The sequence below is a fragment of the Rattus norvegicus genome, chromosome 2 (genome assembly GCF_036323735.1).
Source record: "Rattus norvegicus strain BN/NHsdMcwi chromosome 2, GRCr8, whole genome shotgun sequence".
In the NCBI taxonomy this organism is placed as follows: Eukaryota; Metazoa; Chordata; class Mammalia; order Rodentia; family Muridae; genus Rattus; species Rattus norvegicus.
The window spans coordinates 199,305,372-199,325,077 of record NC_086020.1 but is presented as its reverse complement, the minus strand read 5'-3'; the positions used below and the strand labels follow the sequence as shown (position 1 = coordinate 199,325,077).

Genomic DNA, 19,706 nt, shown 5'->3' with positions numbered 1-19,706 from the left:
GACTAAAGGACATGGTCAGTGATCCGTTATCCCCTTCCCTCAGTGGTGACCTTAATCTTGATTACAATACCTCAACATCAGATGTCTAGTTGCTCGAATTTTTTTTAATATAATTCATGTTTTTTGCACAAAAACCTAGCTGGTCTCTGTATATTATTTTTGTTGAGTAAGTAAACATTTCCTAGATGCTCTTAGAAGATTCTACCATATGTTTTATTGGGTATAACTGGGCCTTATACCCACCCCTAACCTTCTGCGGTAGGGAAATAGGTTGCAATTGTTAAATTAGACTTGCCACAATGTAGCAATGATAGGAGGCTCAGTTGCTCCTTGTGCACCAGGATAAGTGTGGAGATTGAATCTCTGGGGGAAAGTGGATTAGCAGGGCACAGAGCGTTAGGCAGACAGACAAGCAAGGTCTACTGTTGCTGATAACTGTTTATGATTTTTTTCCTCTTCTAAGAGTTCTTAAAACAATATTCTCTCACCTTTTACAAGACTTGCCTTTGACTGTGCCTGTGTTATTTTCTTTTTTTTTTTTTTCTTTTCTTTTTTTTGGGGGCTGGGGATTGAACCCAGGACCTTGCGCTTCCTAGGCAAGTGCTCTACCACTGAGCCAAATCCCCAACCCCCCTGTGTTATTTTCTATTGGCAGCCCCTGTTGGCCACCTGCTTGGTCCAGTCCATCTTCCTTAGTCCCACCAGAGTGATCTTTCTAAAATTAAAATGTGATTATATCATTTCCCACTTTTAGTCTCTCGGTAGTTATTCACTGACTGTAAAGGAAATGGAAATCCTATAAGCTGATAAATAAGACCCATTGTGGTCTGCAAATCCATTCTGCTGCTTCACTACCTGCCGCCTGGGTTCTCTGTCTCTCTCTTCTCCCCCGCCCCGCATCCTTAGGAGACATCTTGCCATCCTACCCTTCCGAGAGTATCTATCTTGTGCTATTTTAGCTTCTTCGCCTTGTGACTTGACACCGTGCATGTATTTCTCCTTCCCCTTTTCCTGTCAGCTCACAGATCGTTGAAGATTCAGCTTAGTCATACCTTCCCTCTGAGAACTTTTCTTCTCCTCTCTTGTCATTGTGTCTTCCTTTACCACAGCACTCATCAGACAGCACCGCAGGAATTTGCTTTCTGTTTTCCCCGTACTAAACTATGAAAGCAAGAGTAAAGGACTCAGGGATAGCTCAGGGCACAGCATGAGATAGCCCTGGGTTCCATCCCTAGCACCAAAAATGAGAAAAACATTGTATATTCCCAATTTATGCCTAATATTACCTGGAATAAGAATGTTGACAATTATTTCCTGAATCCATTAATGTCTATCACTAATGTGGTATATATGCATGATGCATTTAGGAGACATATATGAGAGATATTCCTGTGAAAAGTATCTTGATGGAGCCGAAGAAAGTCAAAAGGAAATATGGATTCTGTGGCATATTGCTATAATGTGTGTAATGTGAGTTCTTTGAAGACAGAATAATTTTCCTTTACCTCACTGTTCTCCTGGGTCTAGATAAGAATCTGGCCCATAAAAGGTACATTGGCGTGTTGCTCTCTTACAGGCAACTGTCTTGTTTGGGTCTTGTCGCTATATGGAAGTACAACAGCCTGGATGACTTAAACAAAACACATTTAGGTCTCACCATTCCAGCAGATCCCATGTCTCTGGAGAACCTGCTTCCTGGTTTGCAGATGACAGGATTCTCAATGTGTCACCATATGGTGGATTGCAGAGAGAGGGAGCAAGTTCTCTCCTCTGCTTAAAGTGCGTTCATCCAGCCTTGGTGCAGAGGCAGATCACAAACTGGGACATGTGCAAGGCCCTGGCTTGATCCCCAGCACTAAAAGTGGAGGGATGCATGAATCCGTCTATGAGGGCTTCCATCTCATGACCTGACTACCTCCCAGAGCCTTCACCAGTCCATACCATCCTACTGAGGGTTCAGCCTTCAGCCTAGGAATTCTGGAGAAACAGAAGAATCCAGTCCATAGCAGAGATCTTTAGTGATCATATAAACAGTTTTGGAAACGTAGGTGCAAGTTGATGGGCAGCTAGCCTTTCTTTAAGACTCCTTTATTGGCGTTGGAACCTTAATGTGAATAGAACTGAAAAATATTAGGTTGTCTAAGAGAGTGAGTGTAAGAGCATTAGTGTCATTGACTTAACTTTGACACATCATGGCCAGAAGAGCTAAGGCATGAGAAGGGAAAGGGGAAATTAATTTGTCAGGATGGTCAGAGGTGACATAAACTCTTTTGAGAAGTGTTGCTCTTGTGGTTTTTCTTTGCTTTTGTTTTGATGGAGGATGAACCAAAAAGTGATTCAGTAATCCGGAGAGAGGTGGAACAAGTCTCGGTTTGTTCTTTATGATAGGAGAAGACCCAGCATGTTTCTGTACTGGTGGGAATGGTCCAGTAGAGAGGGGTAAATTAGCAGGAGAAGCTAGAGAATAAATACAGCAGACACGAGGCCTCAGGAGCACAGTCACATCATCAGCCATAGTGTCTGAGTGGGAGGGCAGTGGAGGCCCAGGTGCAGGCAGCGAGTGGCTGTGGCTGGCAGAAAGAGCTTCCGGAAAGATGCTAAGTGCTCTCAATCGCCCTTGGTATCTGAGTCAAATAGGCAGCAAAGCCAGAAGCAGGGACAAGAGCAGGAAGAAGCTCCGAGAGCTTCGAAGGGGAGAGACGTGTAGGAAATAGGACATGTTGGCAATAGATGATCAAGTGAGTCCCATGTGTCTACACATGCTTACACAAATGTTGCTTTGCATGGATCCAGCCTGGCCTTTCCTCCTATGTTGCTTCACTAAAAGGCAGTAAGACCGGACTAACCATGTGAAAGTTAAGCAGCTGTTATCTGTGTCTTAAAGTGCGCCCAATTTACTGGATTGTGGGCTTACACTATTCTCTAGGCTTTTACTCTTTACTCTTTGCACACCAGTTCAAAACCATTGACCTAGTGCTCCAGTGTGCAGTTAAAACCACCCCCTTGCATGACCCTGAAAGAGGGTGGGGGGAGATGGCTCATGAGGAAGGTTCTTGCTGCATGAGTGAGTCTAGAGCCCCAGAACCGAGCACGGTAGCACACAGTTGTGCTACAGTGAGATGGGAAGTGGAGACAGCAGACTTCCTACAGGCTCGAGCCGGGTAGGTGCAGACAGTGGCAGACAGCAAAGAGGCCCTGCCTCAGAACAGGTGGAAGGTAAAGAGCAGAGCCTGAGGTTGTCCTCTGACCTCTGCACATTCACTGTTGGAAGTGCATGCCTGCATAGACACATACAGACACATACATTATACACACACAAAAACCTTGCCGCAAAAGACCTCAGCAGCGTTTGACACATCTAGTGTGGTTTACTGCATGCGTGTAGACAGACGCTTAGTTCCCATTTTGTTCAGCAAAATTGTATACACGTAGTTATGAAGAAATAGACTGCTGAGATAACGATAGAGGGGTACACTTGAGTCTGGGTTGAGCAACATCAGAGAGAAAACTAGAACAAGCTTTGGTAATGGCAGAAGATGGCATTTCTGGGTAGCGATGTAGAAGCAGACAAGTTTAAACAGAGAAGATAGAGGTGGGACAGAATTGTGAGCTTGGGAAGAAAACCTTCCATAGAGAGACCCAGCTGAAGATCCTTAGCAAGGCAGAAGTGGAAGACGAGAGAGAGAGAGAGAGAGAGAGAGAGAGAGAGAGAGAGAGAGGAAAAGGTGTCCCTGCTGACAAAGGGACAAGCTTTGCTGGGTCCTCTCGTGGGCATGTGAACAATGAGAACTTAACTTCACCCCATAACCTCAGGCCCCAGTGGTTAATTCAGCGTAGAGTAGGATCCAGAACAGGAGTCCGAGAGTTTGTACGTAGCTGCCCATGAGCACAACTGCTTGTCTGCCACGGTGTGGAATGAGTGTTGGTGCTCCTGTGAGTGAGGCTACTTGTCTGATAGGCCTTAGTCGGACTATCACAGTTACATGTTTATTTGGATGCGAACAGAAATGCCTTTAGCACAGCACATCAGATCCATGGTAAAAGATGGGTAGAATAGGGAGCAGACTTTTATTAAAAGGCAAATATTTAAGGACCCATGTAAAGTAAATGTTAAAGCAGGGAGCGGTAAACAGCAAGAACTGAAAGTTCTGAGAAAACTCACGGGCTGAACGTCTATTTTAAGGAGATATGCTAGAGCATCCCAGATAGTCTATTAATACGATTCTCTTTCTTTTCATAGCTGGGCTTTGCAGATCTAAACCTGGCAGAGTTTGCTGGATCAGGAAGTACCACCCGTCGCTGCTTACTGGAAGGCTATGATACCAAAAATACAAGACAGGACAACTCCATTCTTAAAGTAAGCACCCTTCGTCAAGAGTTACAGCCGACACCGAAAGACCTCATGCCTCGCACTAAACACAGGCCTCGGTTGTCATCCACACGATGGGAATCCATACCACGGTCATAAGCCACCACACCACTAGGGAAAGACCCTTCCACACCACAGAAGCAGTAAAAGTCATGGCCATCTCTATGGTCCAGTGTGCTTCTCCTTGGTGCCGTGAACAAATAAATACACCACTACTGCAGCAGACGTGCTCGCTGGGGAGAGGGGATGTGAGGACTAAACACGTGGCTTAAAGTATATATACCTATCAGGGCTAGAAAGACGGCTCATAGTTAAAGCCATTGTTCCACAACCACAAAGAGTTAAGTTCAGACCCAGTGCACGAAAGAAGGCAGGGGTGGTTTCTGGTCATACTTGTCATCACGTGCTGTGACGGGTGAGACAGAAGGATGTTAGTGTTTGTTGGCCTCAACCCAGCTGTGAAATGCACGCTCCTGGTTCAGGGAGAGACCTTGTCACAGAAGAATAAGGCTGAAAGTGACGGGAGGGATTCTCGTGCACTCCTCTGGGCTTTGCGGATGCATAGGCTCATGCTCTTACACAGACATTCACCCATGCTGCACACATGCACGCACACACACACAAACACACACACACACACACACATACACACACACCTCAAGAGAACTTCCACAGAAGCTGTGATGCACTCGTAGGTCACTGGGTTCTCTTGTCACTAGTGAAAGTGACAGGCAAACCCCTTGTGGGGCGTATTTCTCCAAGACTCGGGTAACCACAGAATGAATGAGGTTGTTAGAAGTATCAAGTAAGATCCATTGGGAAAATATCCAGAAAGCATCGTGTACCTATGAGTATCTTTTTCGCTGGATTTTGCTGAGTTAGTAAATTACCTAATGCGAAGAAAGATAGCTGTGTAAAAACCAAATGGTTTTAATTTCAAAGTTGGTAAAGTAAAGAATTACTTTATGCTCGTAGTTTAAGCTGTTTTCCATGAACTTCTAGCTCTGGCAATATAGGAATTCATGAACTAGTTCTTATAGGTAGTCCTCCCTTGCACACAAGTGGCTTTAAGAAAGCAGAATGGGCAGTTGATATGAAGAAGAAAATGACAGGAAAAAAAAACCAAAATGAGGAAATGTCAGGCGTGGTGGTACACCCCTATAATCTCAGTACTGGAGATAGGGCAGACCAAGGGTTCAAGGCCAGCCTTAGATACATGAGACTCTGTCTCAGAAACCAAGGTCGGAAAAGAGGAAATTAGAAAAACGCCATGCTATGAACTTGGAGTCTATTTGATTTGGCTGATTTAGACCTCTGAAAACATCTCAGGGCACTTGCAAAAACCGCCATGAGATTGGCAGATCTAGACGGGTGGCGAACAGTTTTATCCCTGATTTATAGGTGAGACTCAGACCAGGTGAGGTGCCTCCTGTAAGAGAAGCAGTTAGTGACAGAGCTGAGCTCAGCATGCACATCTGCTGTTTGGTGGCCTTTTCCTGTCGCCATGCCCTCCAATCCCTAGTCTCAGAACCCACTGACTAGACTGTTCATTTAGAATGACCCCAAACAAATTACCAACATTCAACCTACTCATCCATGCCTCACATTAAAAAGCAGATAGCCCACCAAGTGGTGATAGTGAACGCCTTTCATCCCAGCACTTGGAAGGCAGAGGCAGGTGGATCTCTGTGAGTTTGAGGCCAGCCTGATTTACAAACGGAGCTCCAGGATAGTCAGGGCTACACAGCAAAACCCTGTCTGGAAGAAAAATGAAAGCACATAACTCCTCTCTGAATAGCACTGCTTTTCAGGGTGTGTGTGTGTGTGTGTGTGTGTGTGTGTGTGTGTGTGTGTGTGTGTGTCCTCTTCTATGTGACCAGTGCTTTAACCATCCAGTCATCTCCCCCACAGCTGGGGTTTCAACCGTACCCCTTTCTCATGATCTGCCAGCCCTTCACTTACTTCCACTTCCCCCTCTGGAGCTCAGAGGTCACAGTTCGTGATTATCCTACATAAACTAACATTCCGGGCTCTTTTGCCCTTTGCTGCCCCTGAGTGTCTCCAACTCTACTTGGTTGGACTGTGTCCTCCCTGAGACTGTGTCCTGCTGCTGAACATTGCTGAGGGACACACAGCCAAGTGGGCGTTACTGGCTCACCTCCACTTGGCACCCATACTCTGCACAATTTAGATTTCTATATCCTGTCTTTTTCCCAATATATTTTCATTCCCCATGTTTTAGCTCCACCACGTTCTTCCTTTATTGAAAGGATAGAACTCACTAAATGTATCCCTCATCGTCCCAGCATAGAGCTTACTCGTCTACTTGACTCTCCACTCTGATTACAGTGCACCGTCTGTTGCCTGTAGTTACAATGGCTGACATGACCCTCTTCCTGTTAGAAATCATTGCTTCCCTTTAGGCTCTAGAATCCCCACACGTATAATCAAGAGTTTTCTTTTCTCCTTGTCTCATCTGTTCTATTAGTCATCTGTCCCTTTAATGAACCATACTTGTCAACATACAAAGAAAGAGTTGACGTGTACCCATGTCTTAAGAACGAATTCAGCCTCCCACCTCAGTGCCCTCCCACTCCTCTGATCTGACTCCCACACAATTTCTTTCATCCTAAGACATTCAGATAGTCCCAAGTGCTATCCTGTAGAATTGGGAACCAGGATGACAGACAATTAGAAACCCAGAACAACAGGATGGGTCTGAGACTTAAGGACAAAATCAAATAAGAAAGGGACAGAGTGGCCGTCCTGGGTTAAAGAGGTATGAATCAAATAAGGTTGTAGAAGACACATGCCAGCCATTAGCTGGAAAGTATGCGATTGTCTCTGTGTGTCCTGGGTGTCTTTAGGACTAGGACCTCAGTATGTGTAGTCCTGGGTTCTATGCATGCCAGCTCTGTGATTCAGAAAATATCTCCTCATCTCCATGGTCTCAAAAAGAGAATGTTACTTTCCCATGGGATTGTTGAAGATGAGACGAAGTGTAGAGAACACAAAGTTTACATCTGGAACATAAAATTCCCCCACTCAAGCCAAGTATAAATGTGCCTGTGTGTAATCCCAGCACTCAGGAGGCTAAGGCACAAGGATCATAAATTCAAGATTATTCTTGGCTACCTAGCAAGTTCGGCGAGGGTAGCCTGGAACACTGAGACTCTCTCAAAGACCCCAAAGCAAAATAAATTCTCAAGTCATTATCCTTGTGAATACTGCCATCATTATTTTCACTCCCATTAGAATGTGAATTTGGGGCTGGGAGTACAGCCTGGTTGGTAGGATGTTTGCCTAGCATGCAAGAGACCCCAGGCTCAGTCCCCACCACCACATAAACAGGGTGTGGTGGTGCACGCCTGGGATCGAAGCAGCACCAGCATGGAGGAAAAGGAGAAGTTCAAGGCCACCCTCTGATGCTTACCAAGTCCAAGGCCAGACTCACTCCGAATAAATGAGATTGTCCTATGGTTGATTCTTTTTTTTTTTTTTTTTTTTTGGTTCTTTTTTTCGGAGCTGGGGACCAAACCCAGGGCCTTGCGCTTCCTAGGTAAGTGCTCTACCACTGAGCTAAATCCCCAGCCCCAGCCTGTGGTTGATTCTTTTTTTTTTTTTTACTACTGTACTTTATTGTGTTCAACCAAATCACCATGTTACAAAAATAGCAAGCTGCCATAATAAAAAATAAGGCTCCTCTATCCAGAACCAGATAGCATCATTTTACTTTCAAGCCTAGAAATTGCACACTTGTATATAAACCAACCGAAGATGAGGACTGAGAGTTCATCTTGGTGGATTTTTCCTTTGATGAATATGAAGTGTCCTTCCTTATCTTTTTTGATGACTTTTAATTGAAAATTGATTTTATTTGATATTAGAATGGCTACTCCAGCTTGCTTCTTCTGACCATTTGCTTGGAAAGTTGTTTTCCAGCCTTTCACTCTGAGGTAGTGTCTGTCTTTGTCTCTGAGGTGTGTTTCCTGTAGGCAGCAGAATGCAGGGTCCTCATTGTGTATCCAGTTTGTTAATCTATGTCTTTTTATTGGGGAGTTGAGGCCATTGATGTTGAGAGATATTAAGGAATAGTGATTATTGCTTCCTGTTATATTCATATTTGGATGTGAGGTTATGTTTGTGTGCTTTTCTTCTCTTTGTTTTGTTGCCAAGATGATTAGTTTCTTGCTTCTTCTAGGGTATAGCTTGCCTCCTTATGTTGGGCTTTACCCTTTATTATCCTTTGTAGTGCTGGATTTGTAGAAAGATATTGTGTAAATTTGGTTTTGTCATGGAATATCTTGGTTTCTCCATCTATGTTAATTGAGAGTTTTGCAGGATACAGTAACCTGGGCTGGCATTTGTGTTCTCTTAGAGTCTGTATGATATCTGTCCAGGATCTTCTGGCCTTCATAGTTTCTGGCGAAAAGTCTGGTGTGATTCTGATAGGTCTGCCTTTATATGTTACTTGACCTTTTTCCCTTACTGCTTTTAATATTCTTTCTTTATTTTGTGCATTTGGTGTTTTGACAATTATGTGACGGGAGGTGTTTCTTTTCTGGTCCAATCTATTTGGAGTTCTGTAGGCTTCTTGTATGCCTATGGGTATCTCTTTTTTTAGGTTAGGGAAGTTTTCTTCTATGATTTTGTTGAAGATATTTACTGGTCCTTTGAGCTGGGAGTCTTCACTCTCTTCTATACCTATTATCCTTAGGTTTGATCTTCTCATTGAGTCCTGGATTTCCTGTATGTTTTGGACCAGTAGCTTTTTCCGCTTTACATTATCTTTGACAGTTGAGTCAATGATTTCTATGGAATCTTCTGCTCCCGAGATTCTCTCTTCCATCTCTTGTATTCTGTTGGTGAAGCTTGTATCTACAGCTCCTTGTCTTTTCTTTTGATTTTCTATGTCCAAGGTTGTTTCCATGTGTTCTTTCTTGATTGCTTCTATTTCCATTTTTAATTCCTTCAACTGTTTGATTGTGTTTTCCTGGAATTCTTTCAGGGATTTTTGTGATTCCTCTCTGTAGGCTTCTACTTGTTCTCTAAGGGAGTTCTTTATGTCTTTCTTGAAGTCCTCCAGCATCATGATCAAATATGATTTTGAAACTAGATCTTGCTTTTCTGGTGTGTTTGGATATTCCGTGTTTGCTTTGGTGGGAGAATTGGGCTCCGATGATGCCATGTAGTCTTGGTTTCTGTTGCTTGGGTTCCTGCGCTTGCCTCTCGCCATCAGATTATCTCTAGTGTTACTTTGTTCTGCTATTTCTGACCGTGGCTAGACTGTCCTATAAGCCTGTGTGTCAGGAGTGCTGTAGACCTGTTTTCCTGTTTTCTTTCAGCCAGTTATGGGGACAGAGTGTTCTGCTTTCGGGCGTGTAGTTTTTCCTCTCTACAGGTCTTCAGCTGTTCCTGTGGGCCTGTGTCTTGAGTTCACCAGGCAGGTTTCTTGCAGGGGAAAAGTTGGTCCTACCTGTGGTTCCAAGGCTCAAGTTTGCTCGTGGGGTACTGCCTAAGTCCTCTCCGCGGCGGCAGCAACCGGGAAGATCTGCGCCGCTCTTTCCGGGAGCCTCCGTGCACCAGGGTTCCAGATGACGTTTGGTGTTTTCCTCTGGCGTCTGGATGTGCACAGAGTGCAGTCTCTTCTGGTTTCCCAGGCGTGTCTGCCTCTCTGAAGGTTCAGCTCTCCCTCCCACGGGATTTGGGTGCAGAGAACTGTTTATCCGGTCTGTTTCCTTCAGGTTCCGGCGGTGTCTCAGGCGCAGGGGTCCTGCCGCTCCCGGGCCCTCCCCTACGGGAACCCAGAGGCCTTAATACAATTGCCTCTTGGGCCAGGGATGTGGGCAGGGGTGGGCAGTGTTGGTGGTCTCCTCCGCTCTGCAGCCTCAGGAGTGCCCACCTGTTCAGGCGGTGAGGTCTCTCTCCCACGGGGTTTGGGAGCAGAGAGCTGCTGCGGGCCGGGATCCGCGGGTGTCTGTGGTTGATTCTTAAAAGTTACTCAGAAACCAGGGGATAGCAACGTCTCAAACAGAAACAGCAAGGCTTTAGTTCCTGTCCAAAGCTGAGGCACAAGCCAGAGACTCTCTGCTCCTTAGAGCCTGGAGCAGGTATCCCATGAAGCCTCGTTCTGTGGAGCTGGAGGGCCTGCTTATCCCACAGGAATCTGGAGTCAACACAGACAACCAGCCACATGTTAAGGAAGGATTGTTACTAGGGAAGTGCTTTTCATTCTTACCTTTTCAACAACATTTTTATAATCACAAGGTTCTGGACACCAAAGATAATTTTTAATCCATCTCTACATAAAGCAGTAATTGAATTTTGGGTACACCCTCATTAAACATTTATTTCACTTAATGCTTTCTGGATAGAAAAAAAGTGTTAGACTAGGCCTTTAACAGAAGCTGGCTTCTGGGGGGAGCGTCTGTAACTGTGACATTTGTTGCTCTTTTGTTTAGGTTTTGATCAGTATGCAGCTGATGTCCGGTGACCCATGCTTTAAAACGTAAGTTGATAACCAGTAAGAGGATTGTTTTGTCTAAAAGTACGATACAAATTGGAGCACTTTTGTAGGTAAATGGTCCCTTTCGTGGTAGAGTGGCCTGAACGTCATACAAGTGCCTGTCGCCTGGTATCAAGTAAGCCACTCTCAAAAGGATGCAAGTTAGGAGATCCTTCCCCATTTTTGGGTTTTCAGGTTTAAGGTAGAATTAGACAAACGACAGCTTTAATTTGCTTTCTGTTTTCTTACTTCTTCAACACCTGGCAGGTGCCTTACTGCGCGTGGCTGCATTCCAACCTGCAGTGAGCAAAACAGACTGTGTTCTCCCTTTGTAGAACTTATACTCAAAGAAACAAACAACCAAGTAGCAATAGGCCAGAAAGGAGCCTGGGAACAGATGCTGTGTTGGTGAGGGGGGCCCTAAAGAACTGGTGCTGTCTTATATGGAGTATCAGGGGAGACCTTCCTGGATGAGATGACATTTGAGTGAACTTGAAGGAAGTGGGAAGCAAGGTACACAAATGTTGGGGGAAAGAGTATTCAAGGTAGAAGGATATGGACAGAAGTCTTGAAGGGGAACTGTACCCAGCATGCTCAGGTAACTTCCCGGAGACCAACATATCTAGAGCCGTGGGAGCAAAGAGCTTGGTAACAGGAGATGAGGTCATCTTGTGAGCCATTCAGATGGCCCCACTTACCTTCTGAATGAGGTAAAAGCTGCAGAGGTTTCCGCTGAAAAGGAATTTATGAGGCGAGGTAGAAAAGAGACCGAGGGAAGGAGCCGTGGTGGGAACGAGGGCGGAAGAGGCAGATTGTGTGACCAACTCATTAGTTAATGTTTTCTCTCCTGAGAAGCCCCGGGAGGAACAACTCAGAGCTCAGACGTCGTAAGACACAGTGAGACCCACATCTAAAAAAGGAAACTGTAAAACATCCCAGTGTGATCCTTATCCTGCACTGAGGAAGCTAAGACAGAGCAATTGTCTTGGCCAAGTCTGTCTGTGCGGACCCAAAGGTACAGAGCTACTGCCCTGCTCTGCCAGACGCCTGGGAGATGTGCACACAGCACACACTAGTATAGGGGTAGAGAGGGGAGAGCCACTAATCACCACTGCTCCTTGAAAGCCAGAAAGTCCTTCCTGCAGCACTGGGCTGAGCTGTAATGATGAATAAGAATGTACTAAGTGCGGAAGGTGAGGAGAGACATTCCAAGAAGAAAAGTCAGTTTGCACACACACCGGGCAGTGTAATGGTGCATGGAATATTGGTGGGATATCCAGGATATCATGTCATTCTAGGAGGCCACTCTTCACAGACTCTGAACATTGCTATAAAACCAACATAATCCCCACTTCTTTAATCTGCAACCGTCCTACATCGAGGGATCCCGATAAAGAATATAAAACATATTTCAAACAAAAGAAGTAAAAGAACTGAGCCAACACACTGAAATTGTGTTGCCCTGGGCAACGGAACTACTGCGGGCCTAGCTAAGATTTCAGATCCTGAGTCTGGTGTACAAACAGCCCCCACCCCACCCCACCCCCGTGGTTAGCTTGTTCTGCCTGAACACTGGTTGCCTCTGACATAGAGCACTCAGCAGAAATGACTCCCGGTGTTTTGAGATAGCCGGACAGGAAAGCCAAGTGTAAGGGAGCGTTAGATGTGTTATGGCTGTAATCCCCTATGGAAGGGGAGACAACTGACGTTTAAGTATTGAGCCATGAGGGCACAGTAAGGTCACTAGGGATTTATGACTGTCACTATGGGCCCCATTCTTTGTGTGAATCATATTTTTTTCCAGTGAAATGTTCAATGAATTTTTAACAGCGTTTGTTGTTGTTGTTGTTGTTGTTGTTGTTTAAACATATAACTCAGCAGGGCATAGTAGTATGAGCTATATCTAATCCTAAGATCTGAGGCAGGAGGATTTTCATAAATTCAAGGTTAGTCTGAGCTACATACAGGTTACCAAGCCAGCCAGGGCTCCTGAGCAAGATTATGTCCCCTCCCCCCAAACCCCTTAAAATATTACAACAGAATTTAAAATACAGCTATTGATAATTAAGGAGGTTGGTTCAAGTCAGACTATGAAGAGCTGTGGGTGTCATCCTCAGAGCTTGAGCTTTGATCCAAAGGCACTACTGAAGGGTTTGCTTTGGCCTTAAGACCAGGGGCCCATGTACCCCAGGTTGGTACCCAGCTTGCTCCATGTCCTAGGATAATCTGGTCCTCCTGCTTCAGCCTCCTAGTGCTGAGTACAGAACACGACCGTGGTTCTCTCTCTTCAGAACTCCGCAGGACAGTGCTCTTTCTATCCTCAGTATTTGTTGTATAAAAATCTTTTCCCACAGGGCAGGTGGGATGGCTCAGTGGTTAAGAGCACTTGGTGCTCTTTGCAGAGGACCTGGGTTCCCAGCACCCATGTCAGGTGTCTTCCAGTCAGCTCTCGCTCTAGCTCTAGGAAATCCAACACCCTCCTTTGGTCCCTGTAGGCACCTGCACATGTGTGCACGCACACATGTGCATAAATAAAAATAATATCTTTAAATAAAAATATTCCCCACATTTATTACTCAGGTTTTAAGGTTCCAAAGGATACTTATGGATTATTTCATGTTTTTTTTTATTTCATCCTCAAAAGGATAAGGCTAATGAAGAGCTTACTAAGGCCAGCTGCTGACCACACAATGAGTCTCTAACAGTAGTTCAAGCCTTCAGGCTCACACATAGGTCAAGATCTGATCCTTAGGATATCTGTTTACAGGCCTCCTTCCACATCCATGTCAATACCAATCGCTGGGGAATCGGAGTCTCTGGAAGAGGATAGGAAAGGCGGCGAGACCCTCAAAGTGCATCTTGGGATAGCAGGTATGGGTATATAATAGCTTCCTGGTTGTTCGGTCTCTGAAAAACAGTACAATTTTATTTCCTCAAAGAGTCTAAACCCTGAGGGGCTGGCAAAATGGCTCCGTATCAGGGTGATTGCCACCAAGTCGGATGATCGGAGTTCCATTCTTGGACTGACTTCAGTTTAGTAACAGGACCGCTCACCCCCTTAGATAATCTAATATTTTTCCCTTCTACTCCCCTGTCTGCTCTGCTTTAGTGCTGCGGCTAATTTGGGGCTCGGTAGATCCAATCGGTGCCTTGAAACTCTATAACACTCACTGTACCCAGCACAACTTTAAGATCCATTTCTTGGGCGATGATGGCGCACACCTTTTTTTTTTTTTTTTTTTTTTTTTTTCCCGGAGCTGGGGACCGAACCCAGGGCCTTGCGCTTCCTAGGTAAGCGCTCTACTACTGAGCTAAATCCCCAGCCCTGATGGCGCACACCTTTAATCCCAGCACTCGGGAGACAGAGGCAGACAAATCTCTGTGAGTTCAAGGCCAGCCTGGTTTACCGAGTGAGGTCCACTTCCCTAGACAAACTTCCAGAGGAGGCAGAATCTGCTGTAGTTGCTAAAAGCAGGGTGGGCAAGATGCCACTCTGTCTGCAGGGAAGGGCATGGGAGTCCCCTATCTCCTAAATGATGGGAGCAGAGTGTATTGTGACAGAGTGGGAAGAAGGTGACTTGCTAGGATTAACATTTGCACTACCTTTTCAAACATGCAAGGATAAGATTTCTTCTAAGTGATCGTGAGTATATATTTCTTGCTATGAAATCAGCTCATCGTATGGATACTGTCACTCTTTCCATCAACTCCTCCCTTCATCACTGAGACATCCTGAGCTCTTGTCTATGCTGAGAAAATATAAAGTAAACCCTATCACCCTCACATCCTTCTCTATCTTCTGAGGTCCCGTAGAACCGAGCAGTCCGGTTTTGGGTAGACAGACCGACAGGCAAGCAGACAGGCAGACATGGAGAAGTGTCACCAAGAGAACACATATTTGATGCACACATCACAGTATATGTAGAAAAACTTCTAGAAACCAAGACTGCGCACATCTGTTACTTTTCTCGTTGCTGTGACTAAAGAACTTGAAGGAGATTTGGGCTCTTGGTTCCAGGGGATGCAACCTGTCGCTGTGGGGAAGCTGCAGTTGGATGGGAGGTATCTGGTTGCATTGCACCCAGTCAGGAGACTGATAAATCCTGACGTTCTGCTAAGTCCTCCTCTTCCTTCAGCCCAGGACCTCAGCGTAGGAAACGGTCCTGCTCACACTCAGGGTGGGATCTCAGTCCTCAGTTAAACCTCGCAGACAGGCCTGGTTTGGTGGCCCTTAGGTACATCCTAGTCTAGTGGGCTTTCCAGTGAGAGTTAACCATTGGACTGCCCTCGCATCGGTTGTTAAAACTCGCCTGCCTGCAATCTGGTTTGTGTCCTGCCATGATGTCTACAATTACATGACTGCCAAATCCTGTCGGCATGTTTCCTCTTCTCATATGACTCAGCCACTAATTCTTTCTTGAAGCTTTCTCTTCCCTTGTCTCCTGCCTTCATGACCCTTCCTCTTCTAGATTCTTAGGGGCTCCTTGAGCCAACAAGATGGTCCAGTTGGTAAAGGCACTTGCTGCCAATCCTGAAGACATGAATTCAATCCCTAGGACCCTCCATCTAGTTAACTAGTTGTCATCTGGCCTCTACATGTATGCTGTATGTTCTCTCTCTCTCTCTCTCTCTCTCTCTCTCTCTCTCTCTCTCTCTCTCTCAAGCAAATAAGTAAATAAATAAACATAGTGTTTTTCTTAAGCTGGGAATCTGTTGGTAACTGATGACTATTAGGGAGAGAGCAAGTTTCTTCAGGAACGTGGTCCCTGAGAGGCTCCGGCAGATGCTCCTCACTCACGCACACAGAGGCAGCGCTTAGTGGGTTCTGTGCATTTAAGAACATAGCACATAGTAGGGAAGAGAGAGAAGTACGGGAAGAATTGGAGACGAGGGAATAGATGGTGAATTTGATCAAAACACATCATATGCATACATGAAATTCTCGAATAATAACAAAAAATTAAAAGAAACTCCCCTAAGGTCCTAGGGCTGTTGCTGTGGTATAGAGTACTTCACTGTGTGCTTGAGGACCTGGCTTTGGTCCCCAGCCTGCAAAAACAGAAACTGAAGCATAAAACCTTCCCTGTCTTCTTTGACCTCCTCTCCAGTGTTGCTATCCCACAGGAGTTCAGTTCCCTCTACTCAGTTTTCTGAGCAATGTCATCTGCACCCCTGGATTTACCTGTCTCATAAATATAATTTCTTTATATGAATGTGTGTTAGGTAGTTTCCATTCACAAATATATGTTTCCAGATGTCTTGGGGAAGGTCTCCTTCATGTCACATATCCTACTGAAATCCATCTGCTCATTTTTCTCCAGAGCCAGACTCTGGGTTCTTCATGATCAGGGCCTTATATCCCAGCATAAGGCTAGGGACAGGTCAGCATGTGACAAGTATCACTTGTCTCCCGATTCCACATATCATTGTAAATCTGCCTAAGTCTTTCTCCTACTGGTCAGATATCCCAGCACAAGCTTCTGCTTGGTACCTGACTTGGGCCATCTATGCCAAACACCTCACATTCTTAGCTGGGTTATAATGAAAACCTCCTCTCTTCGGTTCATCCTGTTTATCCCTTTACTCAAGTGATCGTCACCCAGTACAGACTGCAGTGCATTGCCCTTGCTTAAAGTCTTCGAAATATGGCCTTCACTTAGCTTCCAGAAAGCTCTTCACCAGCTGCATCTTCTTGGGCCATCGTCAACCTCTTTCCCATCAGACATCTCCCCACTCCTCTGTATACCAACTCACCATTTGCTTCCCTACAAACAAGGCTTGTTATGCCCTATGCTGGTCCCCACTCAGCTAGCTGAGAGGCTCCTCCATTGGCAGATCCTGGGCTAGCCTCCCCTGCAAGGTCTCCTCCCATGTGGTATCAGGTGCACTGGCCTTTGGGGTCCTTGGTGCCTTCTTTTGGTTAATGCTGGGCACACTGTATTTTGCCCACATTTATTTTGCCGAATATTGTGTAGCCCCAGTGTTTGTTTCATCTACACCACAGACAACTGAGTTGATAATGAAAGGTAAAAGTTTTAAAGTTGCCCCCCTAGACACAAAGTTTAGAGCAGAAGAAAAAAAACAGGTTAGGCCCCAGAATTGTATGTTCCAAGAAGCCTCTCCTAGGGCTATAGAATGGGTAATTACATTGGCCGGCTCAACAGCTTTCTCCCAGAAACTAGCTGACCATAAATCTTAGAGAACAATCTTGAGAAGCAGGAAGCAACTTCTCCTAGGAACTAGCGAACCATGAAGTTAAACAATCTGAGAAGCAGGAGACAGCTTCTTCTAGGAAACAATCTTGAAAAACAGAGTTTTTCCTTGTGATTTTTCACTGTTATTCTACACACTTTCCAATGATGCCATCCCTGCCCCCTCAGGTTGTGTTTTTCCCTTTAAATACCTCTTCTCCCAGCCTTTCGGGGTCGAACTCCACTGCCCCTACGTGGAATATGAGTCTCGACCCCAGTGCACTGGTTGCTATCGATAAACCTCATGTGATTACAACAAGGACAGTCTTGTGTGAGTTCTTGGGGGGATCGCGTCATCCCGAGACTTGAGTGAGAGTCTCCCCACTCTGGTGGTCTTTCATTAAGAGCTTAATAAATTTTTATATAGAATACATTTTGGAAACCAGAAGACAGACAGATAAGAGCTGAGCCAAACACTGGAGTAGACTTCTGGGTGTATAGGAATCTCTACAAACTATCACCAGGACAGGGTTCCATTGGAGCTAACCTTTGGGTTTACGGCTGCCATAGAGATAACACTGGAAACCTTGTAGTCTGCCGGGACGTGAGAAGCCTTTTCAGAGGACTAGTTGTTTGCATGTTTGACAGCATCTGCTGGCCCAACCGTGCAGCACCTCAGTTACAGAACTGCTGCCGTGGTAACTGTCTCACTCGGCTGCTTTCCCTCTGCTCCACAGTTAGCAACAGTTCTAGTTTCCAAGGGCTTTCCACTAAGACAAACCGCTCACAGTTGTGTCTTCCATGGAGGATGACCAGTACTGCAAGTGCATAACTGCTATCTGTGCACGTGATCAGGGAGCCATGAGAAACAGTTTGTGGTCCCAAATAGTACCTCACAAACTAGGTACTATCCTGTTTCTTTTGTCACTTTGTTTTTCAAATTTTATTTATCTCATTTTTTTAGCGTGTGGTTGTTTCACCTGTGTATAGGTCTGTTCACCAGGTGCACGTGATGCTGTAGGGGCCAAAAAAGGGTGTTGGGTCCCCTGAAACTGGAGTAACCACTGGCTGTGAGCGCCATGTAGGTGCTGGGAACTGAACCCAAGTTCTCTGGAAGAGCAGCCAGTGCTCTAAACAGCTGCGTCGTCTCATCTTTATTTGTTTTTTAAGAACTTCCATCTTGGATACTATACCCTATGCTGTGTTGATAAAAGTTACAGCATTCCAGTAGCAAAGCAAAACCAGCTGTGCCAGGGCATTGTGCTGTACACCTGCAATCCCAGCACTGAGAACAGCAGGAGAGGAGAGTCAGGAGTCGACTACTCTGCTACTGACTGAGTTTAAGGGTAGCTGGGGTTACGAGACCCTGTCTTACAGGTAGGCAGGCAGGTAGGTAGGTAGGTTGTGGGTGGGTGGATGGATGGATAGAGATAGATAGATAGATAGATAGATAGATAGATAGATAGATAGATAGATAGACAGACAGACAGACAGACAACACCCAAGTCCAGCATTTTCCTGAGAATTATAAGAATAAGCCTGACTTATCGGAGAAATGTTGAGGAACAAAAACTAACGGTTTTCAGACACACTGCCAGCAAACATGGTGAAAGTACCAAGCATCTGTTTTCGTTGTGCCACTCTGAAGGACTCTATCACGTTATCGTTTATTTTCCTTGATTATGAATTTGCAAAGTAATAAAATCTGCAGGTTAGAATATAAATTGGCCATTGACTTGATGGTGACAGTAACATCAAGTTGTGACTTATTGCAGATCTTTCAGCGAAGAGTGCCTCCGTTCCAGATGAACTTGGTGCCTGGGGACACTCTAGAACATCAAGCTATGCAAGCCAACAGTCCAAAGTATCAGGTACAGGCCCACAGTGGCACTCGGTGCCTTCTTCTAAAGCCGTGGTTCTCAACCAGTAGGTCATGACTCCTTTAGGGGTCACATTATCAGATATCCTGCATGTCAAATGCTTACATTGTGATCCGTAATGATTGCAAAATTACAGTTATGAGGTAACAATGAAAAGATTTTATGATTGGGGGTCACTACAACATGAGGAGCTGTATTAAAGTCTCGGCATTACGAAGGTTGAGAACCACTGTTCTAAAGGGATTTGAAGCCAGGTGTGGTGACACATATGTTATCCTAGCAATGGGGAGGCTGAGACAGAAGGATGGCAAGTTCAAGGCCAGCCTCTGCCAGCTGTATAGCAAGTGCCTGTCTCCAGACAAAATAAAATTGAATAATAAGCTCGGAACTACTATAACGGAAAGGCTATTGTTGTGGGATAAAGAAATTACATCTCAGAGATGGTAGATGACTCAGTAGAATGTTTGCCCTACAAGCATGAGAACTGGAGTTCAGTCACCAGCACTCACATAAAAGTCAGACATGACAGTTCATACCTGTAACCTAAGCACTGGGAAGACAAAGACAGGAGGATCTCAGGGACTACTGTAGCCAAATCAGTAAGTTCGAGGCTCAGCAACAGATCCTGTCTCAAAGCATAAGGTGGCCAGGGACAGAGGAGATACCAGATCAACAACTGGTCTCTATACACACGTCCACACACATGCATCTGCACACACGTGTGCATGCACCTCTATGAACCTGTACACACATACGGAGAG

The 19,706-nt window shown here is 45.3% G+C and overlaps 1 protein-coding gene across 1 annotated transcript in view; it reads left to right on the top strand.

Moving 5' to 3' along the window:
- Eeig2 (EEIG family member 2) overlaps positions 1-19,706 on the top strand; it is a 54,868-nt gene that overhangs the window by 26,372 nt on the left and 8,790 nt on the right. The window contains exons 4-7 of the mRNA NM_001163568.3: positions 4,241-4,357; positions 10,831-10,877; positions 13,642-13,745; positions 18,841-18,936. Coding sequence (NP_001157040.1) covers positions 4,241-4,357; positions 10,831-10,877; positions 13,642-13,745; positions 18,841-18,936 — 364 coding nt within the window. The remainder of the gene's footprint in view (positions 1-4,240; positions 4,358-10,830; positions 10,878-13,641; positions 13,746-18,840; positions 18,937-19,706) is intronic.